The 26,601-nt window shown below is 39.2% G+C and overlaps 1 protein-coding gene across 4 annotated transcripts in view; it reads right to left on the bottom strand.

Annotated features, from left to right (window-relative positions):
- UMAD1 (UBAP1-MVB12-associated (UMA) domain containing 1) overlaps positions 1–26,601 on the bottom strand; it is a 172,593-nt gene that overhangs the window by 83,048 nt on the left and 62,944 nt on the right. For all 4 annotated transcript variants that reach the window (XM_030550647.1, XM_030550644.1, XM_030550645.1 and 1 more), the window contains exon 3: positions 4,960–5,045. In XM_030550647.1, the coding sequence (XP_030406507.1) occupies positions 4,960–5,045 (86 nt within the window). The remainder of the gene's footprint in view (positions 1–4,959; positions 5,046–26,601) is intronic.

The following is a 26,601-nucleotide window of genomic DNA, read 5'->3' as shown; positions in this document are numbered from 1 at the left end:
GGTCATGTTCTCAATACCTTTAATCATTCCTGTTGTTCTTCTCTGGATCCTCTCCAATTTCTCCACATCTTTCTTGAAAAGCGGTGCCCAGAACTGGACACAATACTCCAGTTGAGGCCTAACCAGCGCAGAGTAGAGTGGAAGAATGACTTCTCGTGTCTTGCTCACAACACACCTGTTAATGCATCCCAGAATCACGTTTGCTTTTTCTGCAACAGTATTACACTGTTGACTCATATTTAGCTTGTGGTCCACTATAACCCCTAGATCCCTTTCTGCCATACTCCTTCCTAGACAATCTCTTCTCATTCTGTCTGCGTGAAACTGATTGTTCCTTCTTCGTAAGTGGAGCAATTTGCGTTTGTCTTCATTAAACTTCATCCTGTTTACCTCAGACCATTTCTCCAATCTGTCCAGATCATTTTGAATTATGACCATGTCCTCCAAAGCAGTTGCAATCCCTTCCAGTTTGGTATCATCTGCAAACTTAATAAGTGTACTTTCTATGCCAACAGCTAAGTCGTTGATAAAGATATTGAACAGAGGCGGACCCAAAACAGACCCCTGCAGAACCCCACTTGTTATACCTTTCCAGCAGGATTGGGAGCCATTAATAACTACTCTCTGAGTACGGTTATCCAGCCAGTTATGCACCCCCCTTATAGTAGCCCCATCTAAATTGTATTTGCCTAGTTTATCGATAAGAATATCATGCGAGACCATATCAAATGCCTTACTAAAGTCTAGGTATACCACATCCACCGCTTCTCTCTTATCCACAAGACTCATTATCCTATCAAAGAAAGTATCAGATTGGTTTGACACAATTTGTTCTTTACAAATCCATGCTGGCTATTCCCTATCACCTTTCAAGTGTTTGCAGATGATTTCCTTAATTACTTGCTCCATTATCTTCCCTGGCACAGAAGTTAAACTAACTGGTCTGTAGTTTCCTGGGTTGTTTTTATTTCCCTTTTTATAGATGGGCACTATATTTGCCCATTTCAGTCTTTTGGACTCTCTCTCCTGTCTCCCATGATTTTCCAAAGATAATAGCTAGAGGCTCAGATACCTCCTCTATTAGCTTCTTGAGTATTCTAGGATGCATTTCATCAGGCCCTGGTGACTTGCAGGCATCTAACTTTCATAAGTGACTTTTAACTTCTTGTTCTTTTATTTTATGTTCTAAACCTACCCTCTTCCCATTAGCATTCACTTTGTTAGGCATTCCTTCAGACTTCTCTGTGAAGACTGAAACAAAGAAGTCATTAAGCATCTCTGCCATTTCCAAGTTTCCTGTTACTGTTTCTCCCTCCTCACTGAGTAGTGGGCCTAGCCTGTCCTTGGTCTTCCTCTTGCTTCTAATGTATTGATAAAAAGTCTTCTTGTTTCCCTTTATTCCCATAGCTAGTTTGAGCTCACTTTGTGCTCATTATGTTTTAGGAAAGTTTACAGACAACTCCCTCTTCCTTCAATGGCCAAACTAAATAAAAATGAACACTTCAAATACACAGATAAACTATATATGTCACAATAGATCATACAAGTAGCACCTGTAGCATAAAGGGAGATGAAGAATATTCCAGTGAGCAAATTGCAGAGAGAATAATCAAGCCAGGGGCAGATATGACACTCAAGAAGAAAGATTCCATTGTTTTATTAGAGAAGGAGTAAGGATCCATTTCAATGAAACCTCATTAGATGATTTAGTTTGGTTGATAAACCTCAAAAGGACCACAGTTTTAAATGTCTTTTTCCTTTAAGAACAAACACAAGATCAGTTATCAGAAATAATCAGTAGTATGAAGAAATTATAATTCAAAAAATTATACTACATTTTCAACCCTGGTACTAATGTTTGTTCTCTTGCTTAATCTCCCTCCAGCTCTTTTCTAGAAGCCTTTGCTATCAGTTCACCAAATCAGTTTTTGGTTCCTCATTATTTTAAGCTAAAACAACACTCACTAGTGACGATGAATTAAAGGATTACCATATCAGGCCGTTTTTAATCCAGATTTTTAAAAAACCTGCAGACCTTAGTGTCACCCGCTATTAAACAAACACTATCATCATGCAGACCTCCAAGATACCAAGAAATTACTGAGACCAAGGCCTTCATGGTAATAAATGCCACAATGACACAAAGAAAGCAGAAGGAGAAATAGTTCCAAGGCTAAATTAGATAGCTTTTCCTAAACATTTTATGTCTGATAGTTAACAGGAAAAAAAAACCCATTTCATTGTGGTACTACATATATTTAGAACTATGAGACTATGCAGAGTAGGTTTGTGTTTAAAAAAAAATAATTTATGAGGGGGGAAACTGAAGTGCTTGTGTGCGTACCATGTACAACATTTTTGGGGTGCAAATGCATTAACATGACATATGGATAAATTCATCCTGTTTATCTGTAATTGTTTCTGTTTCAATGCCTAACTTAACTTGTTATAATTCATTACACCAACATTATTTATAACTTGTTCCATACCATACCATTACCAGAGAGCCATCTTTAAAACTTTCCTAAAAGGTTCCCTTTCCAAATCAATACTGGAGTGTATGCTGAACATACTATCACAGGCTTAGCTATGTCTCCATCTAATGTAACATTCTTTTCAAGCTAGAAAACATGTAAGGGCTGACAATTTATGCCCAATCACAGAGGACATGAGTCTGTTACAGCTCTTCTCTATAGAACTTATTTGTTCAGCTTAAACTGTCGATGCTCAGGCTTTCAGCTTGGGGAGGGGGGGCTCTGATTCAATTCTTCATGTGTTACCTGCGATGACAACTGACACATTTTCATATTCCAAAGCTGACAAAGTTAGTGGGCAAGATCTTCTGATCACTTGTCTACATGTAACTAAAACGTCAAATTTGATTGCTCCCCCGCAAAAAAAAAGTTAGATTTCTCCACATTCTTCTTGTTCCTGACTATTGTCCTAGAGTTACTCATTTTTATTTTATTATGTTGGCTTATGTAAACCCTAATTGATCTTAAATATTTTCTTTAGTCTTCATTATTGTATAGATTAAATTTCCACTGCTACCAACAGACTAAGACAGAATTAAATTACTACATCATAATAGCTCTATTTCAATTCAAGTAAAAATCATCAATACCTAATACCATGTATAATGTCTAATAGGTTTGAAATAAAAAACTGATCATGCCAAGCTGTACTAGATTAGTCCTTCATTAAAGCTGTCTGTTGTTACTGTCACGTGTTCATACTGTGACTGGGTTCATAAAATACACAGTGCTCTTGGTCCATCTTCAAGTCAATACCATATAAGCAGATGGGGCTGGAAAACATCAACACTTGGACCATTCACTTATAATGCATCACGTCCTGGAGCATGCTTTGCTGTATATGTGGTGCGAGTTTGTTTTGATTAAGTTCATTTTGAAAACTCACATTCTATAATAGTGGCATTTAGGACAATGAAAACAGTATTTGCACTAAGGCCTATATATCGTGAAAGCTTTGTTAAACATTTACTTGCACTACTATTTGTGGAGGATTTGGTGGTATTTGCATAAAACTTTTAGATGCACCACTGATGCAAAGCATTCTTTTCTTTCTCACTCAACACTACGCTTCTGGGTGACACCCCCGGACAGTTTGGGCATCAGCTCTGCCTAGCCTGCTTGCTGGTCTAGTGAGAACCATCAGCTATACAATTGACCCACTGAGAGAAGGCAAATACATCTTATGACTCATCAAGGCCTGGAGTGGACATGCCTATGGACAGAACTCTAAGGCTTTCAAGCCACGTGCTGGGCAGCTTGTATTTGAAACAAAGGAAGCACAGACCACACGGCAAAAAACTATAAAATGCAGCTGCATCTTCTCCATTTTGTCTTCAGTCCTGCTTCTTACCTCTGAAGGAAATTCGCTACAAACTGAAACTCTGAACAAAGGACTGAATGACCCATCCAAGCTGTAGATGTGTTCTAGAGGGACTTCAAAGCCAGTAAACTCACCAGTACTGCTAGGAACCTGATATATGGACTTTGAAGTTTTTGTATGTATGTGACTGTTTTACCATCTCTCTTCTTGTTCTTTCTTTCTTCTTTATAATAAACCTTTAGTTTTAGACACTGAAGAATTGGCTGGCAATGTGGCATTTTGGGTAAGATCCAAACCTATAGTGAGCTGGTATTGTGGTCGACCCTTTGGGGTCAGAAGAACATTTTGTATACATGAGCAGAGTTTAAAATAACTTCTCACTGTACTGGACCAACGTGCTGATTGGGAGCCAGAAACTGGAATGCAACAGATTAGGGGGCTGTGTGATTTCTTTTTTGCTTCTTGATAACCAGTGTGGGAGATCAGAAGTGCAGTTGTGATTGCTCGGGGGGAGTTTAACTTCAGTGTTACCCACCAGTCTTGGGAGTATCTGCTCTCCCTTTCACAGCCTGCCCTGACCTTGGCTTTTCCAGCAAGGACTGACCAAGGCACCCCAGTCACAGATAGTTCAGTGGTTTGGGTGCTAGCCTGGAACTTGGGAGACTTGGGTACAATTCCCTACTTTGGCAATTCATGTGTGACCATAATCTGGTCACTTTCTCTGTGCCTCAGTTCTCCATCTGTAAAATTGGAATACTACTACTTTACATCTCCTCTCTGAGGATACAAATATTACAGATTAAGCAGCCTTCACATGCTATGTTAATGCACGCTATATAAGAATCTTAGATCGACAGAAAAAGGCTTGAATGCAACAGCACTATTACAGTTGTGTTTCTCTACCATACTGACTTTTGGGACTCAGCAGGACCTCAGTTTATTTAGTTTAAAAAATTCAATCACATCTATACCCTTGTCTGCAAAGCTAGAGCAAAATCTACTACCTAATATCCTTAGAAATCTCTGGAATAGCAGCAGTTTATTCAATAATCTTCTGCTAAGAAATGTCACCAAAGACACTTAAGGAAATGTAGTCTCTCTTACCTGAACAGGTTGACTGTATGTAGGTCCTGCCTCTGGAAATGAATTTTTATCTTTAGATGCTCTTCTTTGTTCATTAATTGTATCACCTATCAAAGCAAAAAAATAAATTTTAGAGAAAGGTTTTCCGTTTTCCACACAAACTAGTAAATCAATTTCTAGAGTACTACTCTGCAATTATATGTCACTGTACAAGGGAGAATTAAGTCTACATATAAATATGTCATTTCCACATTTATATTTTCCAACTTGAAATCAAGGGAAAAAACCATACACTTGCATTTTGGAAAGCAGTCCACAGTCATAATTAGTGGTGGTATGAGACAATAGATTAAGATGAGACCCAAATTATGAAAAAAATCTAGACTCCTTGGTTTTAGACTGTTCTGGAAATATTCCAGCAGAGCCAGTCTGGAAAAAGAAAAAATGCTGTCAGCCTTTGAGAGGCAGCAGCAAAGTGGGGATCTGGAGCCTAAGAACATCACACACATAGTTAAAAAGCATGCACCAGCCATTTATCTTCAAGAAGATGTGGTGGAAGCCACAGCTGTAGCAGGCAAAATCATAGTAAAATTCTAAAGACCATAAACTTGAATTGATCTTGAGGAGCAAGAGTACAAATAATTTTAATAAACAACGTAAGAGTGGTGAGGAAATAATTTGGAAAACTACAAAAAATTTTAGTCAGATTATCCCGTATACTCCCAATTATCCAAACAACATATGAACATAAGAATGGCCATAGTGGGTCAGACCAACAGTATATCTAGCCCAGTATCCTGTCTTTAAACAGTGGCCAGCGACAGATGCTTCAGAAGGAATGAACAGAATAGAGCAATTTATCAAGTGATCTATCCCCTGTAGTCAAGTCCCAGCTTCAAGCAGTTAGAGGTTTTGGGGACACCTAGAGCATGGGGTTGTATCCCTGACCATCTGAGCTAATAACCATTGATGGACCTATCATGAATGAACTTATCTATTTTTTTTTATGAATGCAATTGTACTTTTGGCCTTCACAATGAGTTCCACAGGCTGACTGTGTTTTGTGTGAAGAAGTACTTCCTAATGTTTATTTTAAACCTGCCGCCTATTAATTTCTTTGGATGACTCCTGGTTCACGTTATACACTTCCTTATTCACTTTTTTCACACCATTCATGATTTTGTAGTCTTCGATCATTTCCTCCATTAGTTGTCTCTCTTCCAAGTTGAAAAGTCCCAGTTTTATTAGTCTCTCCTCTTCTGGAAACTGTTCCATTCCCCTATTCATTTTTATTGCCCTTCTCTGTGCTGCTTCCAATTCTAATATATCTATTTTGAGATAGTACAACCAGAACTGCACACAGTATTTAAGGTGTGGGCACATCAGGGATTTATATAGTGGTATTAGGATATTTTCTGTCTTAATATCTGTCCCTTTCCTAATGGTTCCTAACATTGCGTTACATTTTTGGACTACCACTGCACATTGAGCAGATGTTTTCAGAGAACTATCCACAATGACTCCAAGATCTGTTTCTTGAGTGGTAACAGCTAATTTAGAGTACATCATTTTGTATGTGTAGTTGGGATTATGTTTTCCAATGTGCGTTACTGTGCATTTATCAACATTGAATTTCATTTGCCATTTTGTTGCCCAGTTACCCAGTTTGGGGAGATCCCTCTAACTTTTTGCATGTTGGCTAGTTTTTTTGGGCTTGTTAGGGCTTTTAAAATAGCCTGTTGCTTTTTTTTCTTTTTTATTGGCTCCCACCCCGGCCTGCCCCCAGGCCCAATCAGAAAGCTTGAATGCTGACTAGCATTTGGTTCCAGCTGCTGCATCACCTGAGTACCTGTGCATGGCGATATGAAAGTAGGGTGATCTGACGTGCAAATGCACCCTTTACTTTGTTAAAAACAATTTAAAGATCCTGCCCGGCTCCCATCCCAGCGCCTGCCACTGTGGGCTGCAGAGCAGCTCCGTGTACCACGCTGGACAGTGCTGGGGCAGAGGGAGGGTGAGTCAAGCCAGCTGCGCTGAGGGGGAAGAGACAGCTCAGGGGAGGAGCAGGGCCGGGAGCTGTGGCAATTATTGCTGCTGGGCTGCAACTTATCCAGGTCCAGGAGCAAAACTTTCTGCATCATCCATGAGAATGGACTGGGTGAAGTGGCAGAGAGAGCTGGGCTAGGGTGGCAGGGGGAGGGGGAGCCGGGCTGGGAACAGAGCAGGGGGATATCCAGGCTGGGAAAGCGGGGGAGGCGAGCTCACGGGGTGGTGGGATAGAGCTGGGCACAGGACTTTGAGGAGTGGGGTAGAGGAACCAGGCTGGAGGGAGCCAGGCTGGGAAGGGAAAAAAGAGCAGGAGAGGGACAGAAGTAGACAGGGATGGCTGGGGGGAGGGGCAGAGCCAGGCACAGGACTGTGGGAAGGGCAGAGCTGGGCTGAGCTAGAGAGGACTGGAGCCTGGCTCGAGGGGCAGCAGAGGTGAGCAGGGACTGTGGAAAAGTGGCAGGGGGATGGGGATTAGCTGGAACACAATGTCACAGATCTGTTACCTAGAAATGGTGGCTCAGGTGTGGGAATCTCCCTCACATCCTATTCAGTGAAGGCTGAGGGCTTGGCTACACTCGAAACTCCAAAGTTCTCCCCCAGCGCTGCGATAGAGAGCTCTCCCCCAGCACTGCAGGTACTCCAACTCCCCGTGAGGATTAGCTTGCAGCGCTGGGAGTTTACACTGACCCTTTGCAGTGCTGTAACTTGCTGCACTCAGGGGTGTGTTTTTTCACACCCCTGAGCAAGAAAGTTGCAGCGCTATAAAGCGCCAGTGTAGCCAAGGCCTCATACAGAGAATTCACTTAGCTTCTCTGCAATAGCCTTGTCTTCCTTGAGTACTTCTTTTGCACCTCGATAGTCCAGTGGCCACTGATTGTTTGGAAGGCTTCCTGCTTCTTATGTACAGTACTTATTTTTATTTTTTTGCTATTAGATTGTGTGTCTTTTGCTAATTGCTCTTCAAATTCTTTTTTTGACCTAACTATATTTTTACATTTGACGTGCAGAGTTTATGCTGCTTTATATCTTCCTCAGTAGTATTTGACTTCCAATTTTTAAGGATATCATTTTGTCTCTAATCACCTCTTTTACTCCTTTTTGGTCCTCTTACTGGTTGGTTCTGTTTGTTTGTTTAAATTTGGACTATACACATATATTTTGAACCTCTGTTGCAGCATTTTTAAAAAGCTGCCATGCAGTTTGCTGGTATTTCACTATTGTGACTGTTTCTTTTAATTTCTGTTTAACCAGTTGTCTCCTTTTGAAATTAAATGCTATTGTGTGGGTTTCTTTGGTATCCCCTTCCACTCCCAATAGAAGTAAAACTTAGATTATGGGTGCTACTTATGGTTACTTCTTATTACTGCACAGAACCTTATTTTAACCAGTCGCTTCTCAAAGGAGTCACTCTCTGCTTCTTCCAGTACTTTAGGACTGCTCCTTGAACCAAAAGGTCAGGTCTCTCTAAAACTGCTCACTCTGAAGTTCCTATTACTAGAGTCAATAACTTCAGCCCAATGGGTAGAGAACTGAGGCACCTTATTATCTTGCCACCATATATGCAGTTTTTCCAGATACTGTAAGGTTAAATTATTCCTAAAGCGTTTACTGAGTTTTATTGTTACGCTGACCTTCTATCCCAACCCTTTAGAATAGGCAACTGAATTATCTGGGTGTGAACTCAAGGTTTAGTCTTGTTTGTTTTTTCTATCTCATTCTCAAGCATTTAGGAAAGTTATTTGCCTGTTGGATAATCACCAAATATGGAAAAGCAATTTCTAAGACCCCCATTGATATACAGTCTAAGCATTTGTCTAACCTATGATCAATCTTATTGTCATCACCTGAGTGTCAGGAACCATTCCTCTAGAAGCATTCTCTGGTTCCTGGGCAGTAAAGACTGAAGGATCTGTTGTAGACATGTGTAGGTTGTCATATGGACTTCCCCACACACCATTAAGTCTCATCAGCTGGACCTTCTTTCTGTGCAGGATACTCCCTTTGGGCAAAAGACACTACAGGCATCACTTTAAGGTAAGCCCTCTTCAACGGATACTGCTTCCTACACCTGTCAATTATCTCTATTTTTTTTCCCCTAGGGTTGGAGAGAGGGATACATGATGACTATTTCTCACTGACAATTTTTTTTTTTTTTAAATAGGTCTCCGGCATCCTCTTGATTTTTGACAAAGGGTGACACTGTTTTGCCCTCTCTACTCTCCGATTCTGCTTTGGCAGTACGGTATCTCACAGAAGAGAGGAGGGGTTGATATACTTAGCTCATTGTCACAAAAAACCTTTGCCTCCTTGATTCCAGGTAAGGGGGAAAAGTTGATGGGAAGAATGGGACTCAACACTTTCCTCTTACTGTCTTCCAGTGGGAGAAATAAAAAACAGAGTATTATCTATGAGCAATACCCCCTTGTATTTACTTTTCAGTTTTACCACTTTATGATTTCTCATTTTCTCTAATTCAATATTCTTTGAAGTTAGTTCTACAGCCCCTACCTTAGTTTACAAGGCACAGATGTTGTTCAGCAAAGAATATAGGTTAATCGTACAACTCTATATTTCACCACAAGACAACAATTCCTACAAAATTCGACAGCATAGATTTTTTGCTTTTTAATGAAGTCACTAAGTGATTAATTCATCTGCATGACAAATCAGCTGATCAACCGGCAAGGCTTTTATGAGCTATTCCACAGAAACTACATTTTTGTACATTATAACCAGCTGAGACATCATGGGCTTTGCTAACTCTGTACTAACTGAATTTAATCCTAATGCAGTAGAAAAACTTACTGTGCACATCTTTTGGCTCTCTCCCCCCCATCTGTGCAAATTGCTGTGTCTCCCCATATATACGATGAGTAATTCTCAAAAATTTCATTTTAAAGTTCGACCTAAAACTGTATCCAAAGGACAATGACATATACACATGGAAAGGCTCTCAAAGACTCACTGGCATAATATTTATGGATGGTAATATTTGTAAACAAATATACAGTTCAGTTTGTGACTCTGAACTCTGAAAATGGGAATTCTGAGTTTCATAATCATGATATTCTTATCCAAAATTACATCACTACTGTACACACTTTCATATGGATGGGATGGTACTTTCCTAGTACCATCTGACCGGATCAGAATTTTTGAACCATCGAAGACCAGAATTCTTGGTTTCTATCCTTGGTTCTGTTATGAGTCACGGTGTTACCTAGGCCAATCATTTAATCTCTCTCTGCTGTTTTCTGTAAATGTTCATAAAAATGAGTTACCTATCAAACAGCAATGTTCTAAAAATATGTTTATCCAGTATTTTAAAATTTTCATATGAAAGAAGCTACGTAAGTGTGAATTATTATAAAGTTAGACATAAAGTACAATACATTTTAAAAACACATTTTCCTCGCCTGTGCTACAAATTATGAAGTGCTTAGCTTGTTCATGGATTAGACAGCATCAAAGAAGCAGGAAAATAGGAAGATATACAGTAAAGAAAGAAAAAAAAACACAAAAAGGAACCGCAAGGAGTTTAAAGGAAAGACAAACTAAGAGAGAGGAAGACAGACTGCTAGACAAGAAAACCTAAAGTAGTGGTTCTCAACCTTTTCCAAATCAGGGCCTCCCTGGGGCCCTTCTTTTAGCAATATGGGAAGAAAAAGGACAGTAGCAATCACCTAACACCTGTCTGCGGTTCCCCAGGTTAACCCATGTTCTGGAAAAAAAAATGAAAACAAAATGGAGAAATGTGAATGCTGTAAACATTGTACTAAATATGGGAAAGAACATGGACTAATGAAACTGACGGGATACAACTTTGCTAAAATCAGCTAACTATTTAGACACCCTAGGCAGGTCTTTTTTAAAGCGCTCACTGACCACTCGTACATTCATCCGAACAACAAGCTGGGGCAGCTCTGCACCACCACAAGGAGATATTTGCACAGAGCCTCATTTGATTTGGTATTAATAGATTAAAAATTACCTATCATACTTGCATGCAGTTGCTTAACTTTTTTCTTTAGATATTTTAAAATTAACAACATAATGATACCTGGAAGTAGGAGAAGAACATACAATGACATAATTCGATCAAACTGAGGGATGAGAATGAATCTTCTAAATAGGCAATATTTTTATACGAAACAATTGCCTAAAACTCTCTCTCCACAGTTATCAACCATAATTTGAAAAGAACTCTCCTACCCTACAGCTACCTCTCCATACATGCGCCACAAAAAAAAATAATGCAGTAACTTTAGAAAAAGCAATTTAAAAACTGATACACTATAGCCTGTAAACCAGGTCTGTTGTCTACATTTCCCAGGCAAGAATTACTAATACTTGTAGATCAAGAGACTGTGCCCCTCTCTACCTATTACTTAATACAATCTCTCTCTAAATTGCAGCCTCTTTCAAAATCATAGGATTGCAGCGGTGAATCCAGAGATCTAAGATCTAATGGAAGGTTTATGTTGCACCCACTGCAGCATTTGCATTCCATCACAACTTTGTGGGAAGATCAATGTTACTCCTAGGTTTGTAACCCTAAGGGAAAGCAGATTCTTTTCCTCTAATATAATATTGCACAATAATCTACTTCTTCCACCAATAATAATCGCCTGAAAACTCCTGCATGTCCTAAACGGTATACAGTAACATGAAACCATTACACTATGACAACATATGAAAAAAGGAATTCCGAACCGAAGACAATTTTACTAGACAGAGAGAGGGCATAACCTTTCCGCAGTACCAAAAATATATATATATTTCAACAGCTAACACACACTAGTCTTGGGTTTCACAATAAAATTAATAGTAGAAATACGCTTACCAACTTTAGTGACCTGATGTACTTTAATTTGTGTGAAAAACTGGCTATTTTTCCCCTATTTTCATCAACAAAATTAAACGTGTGTCTAACCTGTCCTCAGAAACAGTGAAAACAACAACCAAAACCAATAGAATAGCTAATCTCTGGATCAGACTTCTTTCCTGCATAACCAGCTCCATACAACAAAAGATTAAGTGCTACATTTTTTAAAAGAGCAAACAGGTCAATAATGTGGATTAACCGGGATTAGTAATTATTTTCAGATTACTTTTGTGCTTTAAAATGGTTTAATATTTCTAGGAACTTCACTTTAAGGCTGGTTTTGTAAAGGAGACTCTGAACTAGGCAACTCCTGATTTACTTTTATCTCCTAATATAAACAATATGGAAATAAATTTATCAATTTAATTTTATAATCTAAGAGTTTAAAAAAAATTAGTAAAATTAGCTATGAAAACCTTTGTCACTTTAATACATAAAAAAACTTGCTAACAACCGTTGATTCATTCTTTTTATTTATTTATTCTTTTTATTTTCTTGTTATACTTGGAAATATAACAGTACAACTTCCTTAGGGAAAAAAAGCTCTGACCTTTAAAATACTGGGATTTTACACAAGTCTGCTGACCATTTGAATGAAAATCATACAAAGATAAAAACAAACAGATACTTCTTAACAGAATCAAGGAAAATTTATTATAATTTCTCTGTAACTAGACAATTACCATAGACAAGCTATAATTTAGGCAGAAAATTGAGGTGAATGATCACAATCTTCCACTTACAAGGCTAGTACACTAAAAAGCCATGAAATACAGGCATCTTTTCAGCTGTCTTTTCCAGGTAAACGTGAAACACAACCACCACAAAATATGAGCTGCATTTATTTCATGGCTTTAGCAACACACAGAGTTCATACAACAAAACAAATGCATTTATGGATTGTTTGGATACTGCATAAACAGATATAGCAAGGTTACTACCACTAAAAGCTTTATTACTTATATCATTTGTGGCCAAAATGGAAAACTACCATAACCACAAATCGAACACTTATATTACAGTGAAGTATAATGACCACAAAGAGCCTAACCAGAGTCAGTTGGAAATTTTCTAATGGAATGCTTTCAGTAGGAAAATGCCAGTTCATCAAAATCAAAACATTGCTGGAATGTGCTGATTTCAATTACACTTACGGTGGAAACCGGCCTAATTTCTTGCCAGTTCACCTATCCCACCTCCCCAGACTGACAAGGCTTCCAAGCTCCTGGCTCCTCAGCAGCATACTTTGCTGGAAAGCCTGAGCATCCAGGCTCCATTCTCTGGACGCATGGGATCCTCCTAATTTCCTGACTCCCAGTCTGTTTGGCAGAATGCCTGGCAGGCTATTGGAGAGTCCAAGTTCCTTTACAACAGTGGCTGTCAAACTTTTTTACTGGTGACCCCTTCCACATAGCAAGCCTCTGAGTACGACCCTACTTATAAATTAAAAACACTTTTTATATATTTAACACCATTATAAATGCTGGAGGCAAAGCGAGGTTTGGGATGAAGGTTGACAGCTTGCAACCCCCCATGTAATAACTTCGTGACCCCCTGAGGGGTCCCCAATCCCCAGCTTGAGAACCCCTGCACTACAAACCATCTGGCAGGCTGCAACTGAGTGGAAGCTCCCAGGGCTCTCAGACTCCTGGCTGCTTCATAGCCCATCTGACAAGCTAGCAGGGAGACAGGGTTCCCAGGCTTTTCAGCAGACTGGGACTACAAGGGCTTCTAGTTCACCTGAGTCTGCAGCCCCTCAGTAGCCCAAGCAAAGGCTCCCAAACTCCCTGACAGCCTGCCTGTGGCAAACCACTGGGCAGGCTCCTGGCTCCCAGGCTCTGCTCCTCCACTCTCCAGACTGCTCTGCAGCTGGCAGGATGCTATGGAGCTCTGGTTCCCAGACTCCAGGGGCTGCTTTGCAGGCTAGCTGGCCAGCTTCATAGGCTCCCAGGCTGGCCAGTTCCCTGGCAGCTCATCAGGTGAAATGCCAGTTAGCCAGGGCTCCCTGAGCAGCCCAAAGAGGAAGCCAAAAGATTTCTATTTTAGTTCTCCCAAAAAGTAGTAGGTCCTGTTTAAACAAACAAACAAAAAAACCCAACTTCCATCACAATTTGATACAAATGTTTTTTTTTCAAAATATGAATGAGCCTTTTCATACAACAGAAAGATGGTTTCCCTGTCATCTCTAAACCTGATCTCTGGAAGAAAGTCATCTTCTACATATTTAAATTAGGCCTGATCTTATTTGCAATAATTTCAAGGTTTGATTTTAAACCAGTTCAATTAAATCTACACAACATTGTATATGGACAGTCTTAAAGTCCACTTGAACTTGGTTAATACTGATTTAATCTGTGTTAGTAAATTACAAGTAAAATCTAAACAGGACACTACCAGTTTTTAAACTAATTTATGTTTAACCACGCAGGCATTTACACCCATTTAATGAAAACTTTTTAAAGAAAATTCTGCCACCATAACATGCAACAATTTATTTCCCTAAGCTCTAAAAAAAGTGAAAGATTAGTGGTTTCATAGTTTAGAACCATGAAATATGCTACTGGTTTGCATATGACATTATTATATAGTAAATCAGAAGATCTTATAGTATACATCACATCTCATGCCATACGTCTTAATACAGTGGATCTGTAATTTGTAACCAAAACTGATGTTGACAGACAATTAACTTGCATGCAACTGAAGGAGAGAGGAAATGCATGATATGAATTAAAGTATTTCACTGCTTCAAATGAGTGCACTGGAAGAAACATTGAGATCATCATCTATTTGGTGGTATTTAACTTTTACTAGAAATGCAGGGGAGATTTGGATTTTCCAGTTCATTCCTCAAATGCAAGGAACTGATCAGCTTTAAATTTTGGTCATTCATTTGGGTGCAAACTAGTATTTTTCTCCTTGCCATGTCTTGTGGGATACTTAACATTGTTCACTTCCTTCTCTGAGTCATTATTAGCATTGAAACTACAGATATTGTAGTACTGGGAATTCAGACTGTGATGAATTTTAGTAAATTCAAGTCACGTAGGTTGTTCATTTTTCCCCTCTCTCAACGATATCTTCAGTCTTATAAATATGTCAGAAGATCGAACACACTAAGCCCCTGATTACAGTTCTTCAACCATAAACCCTTGCTTGTGATTTTTCTCTTTTCATTTTCTCTGTAAGACATTATAGGACGATACCATAAACACACTGCTTGATAGTAATAAAATGATGTTTTAAAATAACTAACATTCTAAACAAAACAATTTTAACAAACTCTGTGTAGTTTATTTTGTATGTGGCTAGACAGCCATTGTTTTAACCCAAGGGTAGGCAACCTATGGCACACATGCCGAAGGCAGCACACGAGCTGATTTTCAGTGGCACTCACACTGCCCGGGTCCTGGCCACCGGGTCCAGGAGGGCTCTGCATTTTAATTTAATTTTAAATGAAGCTTCTTAAACATTTTTTAAAAACGTATTTACTTTACATACAACAATAGTTTAGTTATATTGTATAGACTTAGAGAAATACCTTATAAAAACGTTAACATGCATTACTGGCACGCGAAACCTTAAATCAGAGTGAATAAATGAAGACTCGGCACACCACTTCTGAAAAGTTGCTGACCTGTTTTAACCACACCTATCATGTTACATAATGAAAATATAATAGAATCTGCACTACAATGATATTTTTTATTTTGATTCATCAGTCTATTTAAACAATTAAAGCTGCACTAACAAATGAAATAGCTAACTTTGGGGAAGTGCTCCTGGCCAACTTGTACAAAACGAGATTAAACAGTTGCAATTCTGTTTTACTGTTCACGTTACCCAGTACAGCAGTGATATTTTACTTTTCTTTGTTGACAGAAAAGTTTCTAAGTTTCTCAAATCTCAAAGAGCCCTGCACCCCAAAACTGAAAATTCCATTACTCCATAAAGCTTTTGAATTCTCATATTCTTAGTCATGCTCCTAAGCATATTTGCTAATATCAAGAAACTGCAATACACCTAGTGAAACCCGCAACCACCACACTGAGGCAGATATAAACACTAAAAAGGTTAACTATTTGCAATTTAAGAACATTAATTTTGAAAAACTTGTTTCAGGACTTCCAGAAGCCTTCATAAGCAAAGTGTTCCTCTTGGTCAAAGCAATCAGTTTACCTAGGAGTACCATTTCGTTTGGGTCTGAGTGCAGATGACAACTGAAGGAAGAAAGACAGGAAGAAAAAAAGGGAGATTACTGACCTTCAGTGTGAAGAGGAGCACCATAAAAGGTACCTACACAGATAGAAATGGATGCACTCAAATGAGTATCTGTAGAGTGGGCACCTTTTACAAGCAAGACTAGGAGGAGAAAGCATGGCCATATCTCCCTTCCTTTGTTCTGAACTTAGTATCTAGCTGGACAAAGAATGGTCAAAATAGGCCAAAAACTACCATCCAGTCATGTCTCTGTAGTACAAGCTAAGCTGGGCATCGTGTCCACAACTGAAAGATGGAAGTCTATGTAAATTGATATTGAGACTTGGGGTACACGTGCATATTCCAGCGCACCTGTTATGGTCCTTTAAAACTGGAACCTGAAGTTCTAGGTCATATGCCAACTTCTAGTCATGTGCCCCAGAGGAAATTACTGTAATGGATGGATATGTCTGTGTCAAATAGTGAACTCTATCTTGTGTTGCAAGTATGACTTTTGTTCAAGGGCTCTACTTTATACTGCAACTTTCACAGAATCATAGGGCGAGAAGGGACTGCAAGGGTCATTTAGTCTAGCTGCAACCTCCTTTATGGATTAGAGCAGTGGTTCTCTACCAGTGGCACACCTACCCCTAAGGGTACATCAACTCATCTAGCTTTATAACAGGCTACATAAAAAGTACTAGCGAAGTCAGTACAAACTAAAATTTAATACAATGACTTGTTTATACTGCTCTATATACTATACACTGAAATGTAAATACAATATTTATATTCCAATTGTGGTTTTTTTTTGGTTTTGTTTTTTTAATAATTCTATGGTCAAAATGAGAAACTAAGCAATCTTTCAGTAATAGTGTGCTGTCACATTTTTGGATTTTTATGTCTGATTTTGTAAGCAAGTAGTTTTTAAGTGAGGTGAAACTTGTGGTATGCAAGAAAAATCAGACTCCTGAAAGGGGTACAGTAGTCTGGAAAGGTTGAGACTCTCTGGATTGGAACATTTAGTTTGTAGTGAAGACTCAATATCTGGTAGGAAGACGATGCCTGAGAAGATTGTGACATTGCACCCCATATTCTTCATAGTTGCATGATGATGATATACTTATGGCACAATGACACATTTTGTACAAAATGGGTCATATAAGGTGCCACTGGAAAAGTTACAATTTGCTGAATATGATTCTTATTTGTGTGCATGTATTATTTTCGTACCTAAAGTTATGAATATTGGCTATGTAGTTATACCTGGGTCATATCCACTAGGCAAGATGCTTCCAGTCTATATAGCTGGTTGAGAAGGACCTATTCAAGGTAATGGGTCATCAGGGGAAACAGGCCTTATAAGAAGCTTGAGCCTGGTGAGCCTTCATAAGAATGTCCTCCAGACAGCCTGTAAGTAATGGCTGCTATGACTCAGTAGGGCATACAAGGGCATGTGACCAGACCACATGACACTGATCTCCATTTTGGCTACCTGTATTTTTCCACAAACTGGTCTGGAAACCAAAGTTTGAAACAAAGGGTTCCTGCCATATGGAAAAGCAATGTAAGGCAGGGAGTGACATCATCTGGAGTTCTTCCCTCCCCACAACTTGGCAACTGAGAGAAGCTCCAAAAGAAAAAAGGATTGGAATAGAGGTGGGAACCCCAAGCAGCAAAGCAAGTGCAGCTTGTGCCTTGAGAATCTGTAAGCCTGCTTGTATCATCAATCAGGGTGAGAAATTGCTAATTCATATCTAATCTTTCTAGTATTGCAGGCGTAGTTTACCTAGTAAATAAACAAAACCGCAATCTGCTTTGATCAGTTTATCACTTACAATCATTTAATCTATCTTTTTGTAGTTAATAAACTTGTTTTATGTTTTAAACAAACCCAGTGTGCCTTTGACTGAAGTATCTGGGGAAAATTTTGCCTTCGTTTAACACAAAGCATATTGTGCATATTCTTCTCCATACTGAGGGAGAGGTGAACTGAATAATAAATTCCTACTGGTTGTGGTTTCCATCAGGGCAGGACAGTACATCTCTGGGATCCTAGGCTGGGAGTTATTTTGGCTGTAGCCTCTCCATTGTTGGTTCATGCAGAAGTGGCTGGTCAGCGTCATGTAACTGCAGCTGGGTGTGTCCCTGAATATGTGAATGATGGTGGAAGTGTACGACCAGGAGTGGTCTATAGCTTGTCACAGCTGCACAGTGCTGAGAGGGAGCCCAGGCTGGTGAGTCAGAGGCCTCAGTGGTACCCCAGTTCAAACCCATCACAGCTATAACAGAGCAATCAACCATCATTGTTGAATGACTCTCCCCTACTGGAATAAAGGGTCTTCTACCACCGAAGCCATTGATTTAGAATGACTCTCTACACAGAAGCTGATGGGCAGAGATAGAGACTGAAATTCCCCCAGAGGAAGCACATGGGCTAAAGGCAGACAAGGTGTTTTTGTTTTTTAAGCAAGGAGTGACTACTGCCACATGCAAGAAGATCAAGCTAAAAAAAGACAGGAAGGGCTACATCGCATAAGAATGCTGACTAAACTCAGGATTCACAGGAGGGTTTGAGATCAGATTTGTGGGGGGATGGGGAGGTGTGTTCATGATTTGCTGTTTTTCAAAGATCTGTAACTGGTACCTTGTGGTTAAGAAATTCCATTGCTAAGCTTCGGTTCCTAGTTGTCCCCAAAGGGTTTACCAGAGAGATACCACTGCTAGACAGACTCTGGGGAAATTATCTAAGCAACTGAGGGATTGGAAGGGATGTGGTACTAGTTCCAGAGTGTAAGACAACAAAATTATGGGAATCCCACTGCCCAAGAAGGATGTCAGACAGGGGATCTGCACTTGGGAGCGTGCCTGAGAAATCCAGAGCTAGGAACAGTAACAAGTCATTACCCAGATCCAGGTAGGCTTAGAAGTACATGGGATCCAGCTGTTAATGAACACACAATGGACTGGTATCCATCCATCCATCGATGGAGACTGGACCAGGTTGTGAAAACTGCATATATGTCTTACTGCCTCTTGGGAAACAGAGAAAACAGGAGAGATCTAAGGGCATGAAAGGACTTGTTTGGGGTACTCTGCATCTGTCAGGCAGAAGACCTTAAGGGAACAGCAGCTGGCTAGGGTGACGCCTCAGGTGGGAAAAGTTGTGAAGCCGTGGAAGAAGGGCTAAGACAAGACCCTGTGAGATTGTTTTAGATTGCTTTGGTTTGATTTGATTTTGTGTTTCTAAATTAATAAAGAAAACCCTGAGAAAAGGAAATGGAATTGTGCAATTGCTTGGAGCATGATTTCACCTTCCCTGCCTGTAGATCAGCCCATTGGCCTATAGTCTTAGTCACAACCAATTGTGTACTGAAAGCATAAACCACATATTACGGTCTCTGCTTACACTGTCCCAGAATCATGAGTTAAAAGCTCAGGAAAGACTAAAATATCAGAAATACCTACCATCATGTCGATACCTGGCCACTGATCTTCTCTGGCATCACTTTCCCATGCCTTTTGTGTTATAAATATGAGGGGTCTCAACTCCCAATTGGTGTATTATTTAAGCTCTCCAGATGCCTAGCTACAGGCAGTATTCTTTCATCTTTTAGGTCATAATACATGGCCCTCAGAAGAGCACATCTAATGTAGTGAGCCATAGAACAGAATACACAGGACAACCAAGCATACCCCCAACTGACATCTGCCATGTGTGATCAGTTTGAAATTATAACCCAGCACTACCAATCCTCCCAATTAGGGAACAGAATTTCTCTCTCATCTCAACCCACGTGATTTAGATACATCTTACTTGTACTAATCTGTGATCAGGCTGTTCTAAGTCTAAGCCAACCCTGGCGACCCCTTTAAAATGTGGTTGTGACCCACTTTGCAGTCCCAACCCAGTTTGAGAACTGCTGTTCTAACCTGTAGAAATCAACAGTGGACTCAGCAAATCTGTCATGCATATAAAAATTGCAGAGTTCAGCATGAGGCATACAGCTCCAAGTTCAGAATAGGTATTTGCTTTGACCACAAAATGTATTTAAAAAACCCAAGAAAACCTTTTTAAAAATCTCCAGATAGCACTTTCTGGATTGTGATTTGTGATGCGAATCAAGGTATTTCTATTCTTAGCTCAGACAAACATTGCTGCTTAGAAAAAATATACCATTCTCTTCTAAAAACAAAACTATCAGTCTGAGGCTTCACATTTTACTAGATGGAATATTTCTCTACATTGTTTACTTACACATGTAGCATTAATTTTTATTACCTTGCATAGACACATATAATTTAAGTTACTACTGCTTTCAATGGCTCTGGGAAGCACCATATACTCATATTTATAAGATAAAACTTGCAAGTGTCAGTATAAAAGTTCAGTGTACATCTTTCCCTTAAGACAAATGATGTATACCAAGTGATTTAAAAAAAAAAAAAAAGGAGAAAAACAGACTTCCAATATTCTTGTAATTACATATTTTGAGGAAATTGAAACATGTTAATCAATTTCCCAAAAATACTGGATTATCAAAAATATGTTATAAACTGCTGTCCTGAAAAAGTGTTCAAAGTAAACAGACCTCTATAAAAATTATTTTTACTGTCACAGCATAACATTTGTGACAACAGCAAATGCTCACTAGTAAGCTACATTTATAAGCTTTTCACGTTACATCTAATTTTAACAATTCATTTCTGTAGTTTCAGTGAATATTTTGCTTTTCAGAAGTAAATTTATTTTAAAGTATTTAAATTTTCTTTCACATACTCTCTCAATTATACTACAGCTGTCTTGCATGGCTCAACTGACCACTTCCATCATGAAAACAAACTGTACCACAAAATCTGAACTTCTTGATTAAAGAAGAAGTGTTTTTGTGAGCCGCGCTAAAACCAGTGCAGCTGCTCCATTTCACTAAGCAAGCACCTCTTCTCCATTCAGCTGTGAAGAATGGCACTGACGGTAAATTGTTCTCCCTGATAGGTTCCACAATAAAAACAAACCACAATACTTTCAATTTTTCAAAGCCATTTTTTTTAAAATGTCTGCAGTATACTGGAAACAAGTGTTTTCTTTTGATTCACAGCTTTGATTTCTACATAAACGTTCCTGTATGCATGCAAAAACAGGTCCCTGCAGGATACTCATAGTGACCGTTTATATTAACTTACCAGATGTATTAGACAGAAACTATACTGGCTAATTTAAAACAGGCTACTATTTAGCAGCTTAAATACTCTTTGACTAACTGAAAAGTATGATTGTATTGCTTATAGGATAACTCATGAAAATGTTACTATTATGTCAATTTTTTTAAAAAATTTTTTTCCAATTTCTCAATGATTCAGAGTTTTGTCCCAAGCATAAGCTCCAATTCTGTAGAGACTTACACACATGCTTAAGGTCACACATTGCAGAGCAGTCCCACTGAAGTCAATGTGCGGATATGTTTAAAATTTTGCAAGACTGGAGCCATATTTAGTAAAATCTGGAATGAATTACTTTTGTATGTACTCTATTTCATATAAAAATAATTTCATTATGACCTGTGGCAGCACTGATGTGCAGATGCATTTACTAATAAGTCATCAACAGCAGAACAGAAAGGCATGAAACATGGTGTCTCATAAAAAAAAAAAGTCACAATCTACTTGAAAAGTGTTTTCTTAAAACTGATTTCTGCCATTTTAGAGGAATAATGGTTCTCATAATGGATCTTCATTATCCTATTACCACCTTCTTGTGGAGCAAGGCAATGTATTATCAGGAAATCCTTCACAGCTGGATTCATTTCTATATTCTAAGAACAGTATGAATGGCTATAATAAAATTACAACTAAATGTGTAATCAGAGAAAAAATAAATAAAAAGGGTAGTGATCAGAAATATTTTTAGGTAGCAGAAACACTTTTCATGTTAACACAGTGGAAAGATTTGTTTGTTTTTTTTTCCTCTGTAAGCTCATATCAACTACAACCCAAAATGCAGGGCCTAGTCCTGCAAGCCACTGAATGCCTTCATCTCCCATGAAAGTATGAGAAAGTGTTAAGTTCCTTGCAGGATTATGTCCATTAAAAGTAATTATTTTCTCAGTATGCAAATCATTATTTTCTCTCCTTCATCTACTATAATAGTGACATTTGAGATGGATGATGAATACCAGGTTGCTTACACAGTGCCTTGGAACGTTACGTTTTTAGCATTAGACCCTTTTTTCCACTTGACTCCCAAAGTTAGTCTTTTTTCCCCCATTCTTGATTTTGCACCCTATTACTGACTACCACGTTTTAAGTTTTGAACTAAGATAATGCTTTAAAACAGTCTAAAAGTAAATTCTGCAGGAACTGAAAGAACAGTACTTAGTTTGCTCAGCAAAGTGTTTGAGACAAATATGTCAAGAAGCAAACTGTAATTCTATGTACAATGTGAAGTCCATTTTGAAACCAATGCTGTTAATTTTAAATTAACATTTCCAGACTCTTCTGCTGGAGCCACCCTGCTGGAGTCAGAACAAACTGACAATGGGCCCAATCCAACTCCCAATGAAGTAAATAGGAGTCTTTTAATTGACTTCAATAGGAGTTGGATCAGGTCCACTGGCACTATGAGATGATAGTGTCAGATCTGAACTACTTTCCATCCTGCTGTAATACTGATACAATCAAATATTTATTCTAAATATTTTACTTTCTTACATAAATCTTTATTATCTGCAAATAACTGTCTTGGTAATCATTATAGTCAATTGTGTCGAAGTGGTTTGCCATGCACTAGTATAAATTTCCAAACACAGCCTGTTATGTAAGAAGGAACAAGTACCTTAACTTCAAGAAAGCTGCTTCCTCATGTACCATTGGCTAAATTCATTCCAGCAGCTGCATATTTGTTATTTTCTCTTTATGCAGTTGAGTTTACTGAGTAATACATTACCATCTCACCAACATTTAATATCTATTAACATTAATGTTCATTTGGAAAATAGATATCAAAATATTTTGTCAGAGAAAAAACTATAATGTATACAAAAGTCAACTGGAAAATATCATACATGATAATAGGAATTATTTGCTTAATTTAACTTTTAATCTTAAACTGCTTTGATGTAAAAATGAAAAACACGTTAATATATATAAACTTCCAATTTCTTTTCACCTGTATAACTTAAAACCACAAATTTATTTAAATTAGTTTAAAAAAAGCAACATTGCTGGCACACTGAAACCTTATATTCAAAGCTTCAAGCTCAAATCAATTTTTATGAACAAACTCTGAACCGCTGAAAAACGGGATTTACAACAGAAGTGCTGACCTAACTTTAATGACATGAATGGTGCCATTATGCTACTCTCAAAAAACTCTTACACAAAATTAAGTTCATGTCTTGAGACAGTTGATTTAAAGCCTTGCTTTAAGAAATTCAAAAAAACAACTTCTACTGGTTTCACCTTTCTTATGCCTCCAGAGCAACCTCATTATAGAATTTCGACATTAATTACCATTATTTTGCACAAGTACTTACGTATGGGAAAGTTTACTTCTAGCAACAAGGGTTAACATTTCAGTTTTACATTTACTGGTTTGTGTATTTTATTTGTATATCTCAAGTACTCGTGAAGAGAAAAAAATCGTTCTCCCCCAGCACATTTATTTTGGGGGGGGGGGGGGGGGGGAAAGGAAAAAATACAGATTGCAGACCAGGAATCTGATGCCAAGAGAGACAACAAAAGAGGAGTTACATGAACCTGTAGTTCACCTTTCAAAATTCAGGTTGTTAATATTCTTCTGGTAATTCAATGTAAACCTTTATTCTTTCTGTACAAGCTACTTATTTTACCAAGAATGCACTGTATTTTCAGTTCTGTGTACTCAGAAAAAAACATGAATGATCAGTTAGGATGAAAATATTTCTGTCTGTAGAAGTTTCTCAGTGGAGCAGAGGAGCGGCCTCTACTTGGCTGCTACTTGACTCCTCCACCCCCCACCCTCCCAAATATGCCAGCCAATGCAGCTTCATTGGCTTTCTATAGAAAGTAATCTGCACTACTGGAAACAGGTTATTTCCTCTCTTTCAGTGGGGTGGAGTGAGGCAAGGGGACAGGGAGAAGAGAAGAGGGAAGAACAGAAAGCAAATGATAGGATGAGGAGCTCCAGCATCCTCTCTGGTTTAAATCTTCTACTTTCTCTATTAAGAAAAATTTCCTCTATAAAGTTTAAAAATATTCATGATCCATGTTCAGCTGTACGTCACCCAATGGATGTCTGTCTGTGTAATTTCCTCTGAGACCAGTACTGGTAGTTTCCAACTCAGAGGTATTCAAGAATTCACCTCTCTATCTCAAAACACATCATTTGGCTTCCAGCATTAGTTTTTTCCTCTTTGTTTGCCCATGGCACCGAAAATATCTCTGGAAAATTCACATATTTGTCAAGTCTCTCTTTAGGTCTCTTCCCAAATTTTTCCTCAAATCATCCCTTATTTTACAAGTCTCTTGATATTCATATTGTCATTGCTTCCCACGTTGGCTGCAAGTAGAAATTCTGCTGAATTCTTCAGACTACCATTGGCCATTTTATCATTTCTCATTCTGACATCTGAGAAAGCAATTTTTTTTCAAATAGTCCAATACTCATTTTTTACTAGCAAATCATCATTTAAGACCATTGTCAATCACTGATGGGACTACTGTCCATCTAAACCTTTTCTTAATTTTATCACACTAAGTCACTTACTTGTAACCAGAAGTTCTTTGAGATGTGTGGTACCTATCTGTATCCCAAAGAGGATTGTGTATGTACCATGCACCCTCAGTCAGAACTTTTGACAGTAGTACTCTCTGGCAGTCCAAACATGCGTCCCTGCATTGCCTCATGGTTTTGCCCGACAGGATAGAGGGTCAGGCGGGCTGTTGATGTTTCCAGTGTCTTCTTCACTACAGACCTATCAGATCCCAAATTTCTTTAGATAGAGGAAATACTGTAAGAGCATTGGGATGCTCACAGCTTCAGAGATGAGACCTTGTTCAGCCCAGGAAGTGCAGCATGTCCATTTGGCTCGATGCAAGGCTCTTGTGGAGTCTTTTCTGCTGTTTGAAAGGACATCTCACCCTGCTGGTGAGTACTCTAGTGCTAGTGGAGGTGTCCATCCAAAAACAACGCTGTCAGTTAAAGTGTGCATGAATTGGGGTAACTGAGTCTGCCCTTGTGTTGAGTCAGCAGCTCTGGAAACATCCAAAATGTGAGTGGAGGGTGCTGCAACATGCAGAGGAGAAAAGGAAACCAGAAGTGGCAAGGCGAAAGAGGTCATTAGGATGGTTGTTGCCCTTTCCCACCTGACTTCGTGGATGACCCATGGAAAGAAAGGTACCGGGGGGGGGGGCAAGGAGATGGGGAGGGGAAAAAGAGTAGTTTATCTGGTCTGACCAGTCGACAACCATAATGTCGCCCTGCAAGTGAGCCTCAAGTCTTCCCCTTGAGCAATACCGGGTGCATTTGGTGTTGGTGTGAGAAGTGAAAAGGTCTCTTATTGGGGTCCCTCATTGACCAAAAATGTCCCCAATTACCGTTTCATGCAACTTCCATTCATGGCCGGTTGCAAAGTTCCTGCTGAGAGCATCAGCAATTACGTTCTGGATGCATGGTAGGCTGCTGTCAAAAAGATATGATGGTGCAATGCACCATTCCCAGAGGCATATTGTTTCTGCACACAGGGCTCGGGACCTCATGCTGCCTTTTTTTTTTTTTTTAAATGTAGTAGACCATGGTAATATTGTCTGATATGTTGAGGACGTGGCAGCCATGAATGTCTGGTAGGAACATGCAGCAAGCTCTGCACACCAACCAGAGTTCCAATATGTTTATGTGCATCCTGGCCTCTTACGGGGTCCAGGTGCCTTGTGTCATGTGGGTGCCCTAACTCGTGACAGACACGTTCATTATGATCATCACACTCAGCAAGGATGGAAGGAAGATCATCCCTGAGCAGATTTGTATTGAGTCTGTCCATTTTAGTGAAGAGAACTTTTGGCGGGATGCTGAGCAAGATGTGCATAGGTTGGTGCATAAGGGAGTTGACTCTTTATAGTCATAGTTGTAGACAATGCAGGTATAGTTAAGTGAAGGGCATGACATGTGCATGCCGCCACGTGCCCCAAGAGGGAAAGGCAGGTCCTGGTGAGACCAGAGGGTTGGCAGTCAAAGTTACTGTTTCTCCCAATGTCTAGAATCTGTCCCATGTCAAATAAGCTTGAGCGGATGCTGCATTGATGTGAGCTCCTATGAACTCCAGGACTGTGCAGGATGTAGTTGATTTTTTAAGCACTGATGCTGACTCCTAGGGAGAAGAGAAGTGGAAGTAGAAGCACCTGGGACATTGATTCCTGGGCCTTTTCTTTGGATTGTGTTGCTAGCAGCCACTCATCTAGATAGGGGAAAATGAGGTTTCTCTGATGTTAGAGATGAGCTGCCACCACGGGGGGGGGGGGGGGGAAACCTTTTGTGAATACTCGTGCGCCAGTGC

This window comes from Gopherus evgoodei, chromosome 2 (assembly GCF_007399415.2).
Source record: "Gopherus evgoodei ecotype Sinaloan lineage chromosome 2, rGopEvg1_v1.p, whole genome shotgun sequence".
Lineage (NCBI taxonomy): Eukaryota > Metazoa > Chordata > Testudines > Testudinidae > Gopherus > Gopherus evgoodei.
This window is presented reverse-complemented; position numbering and strand designations above follow the sequence as displayed.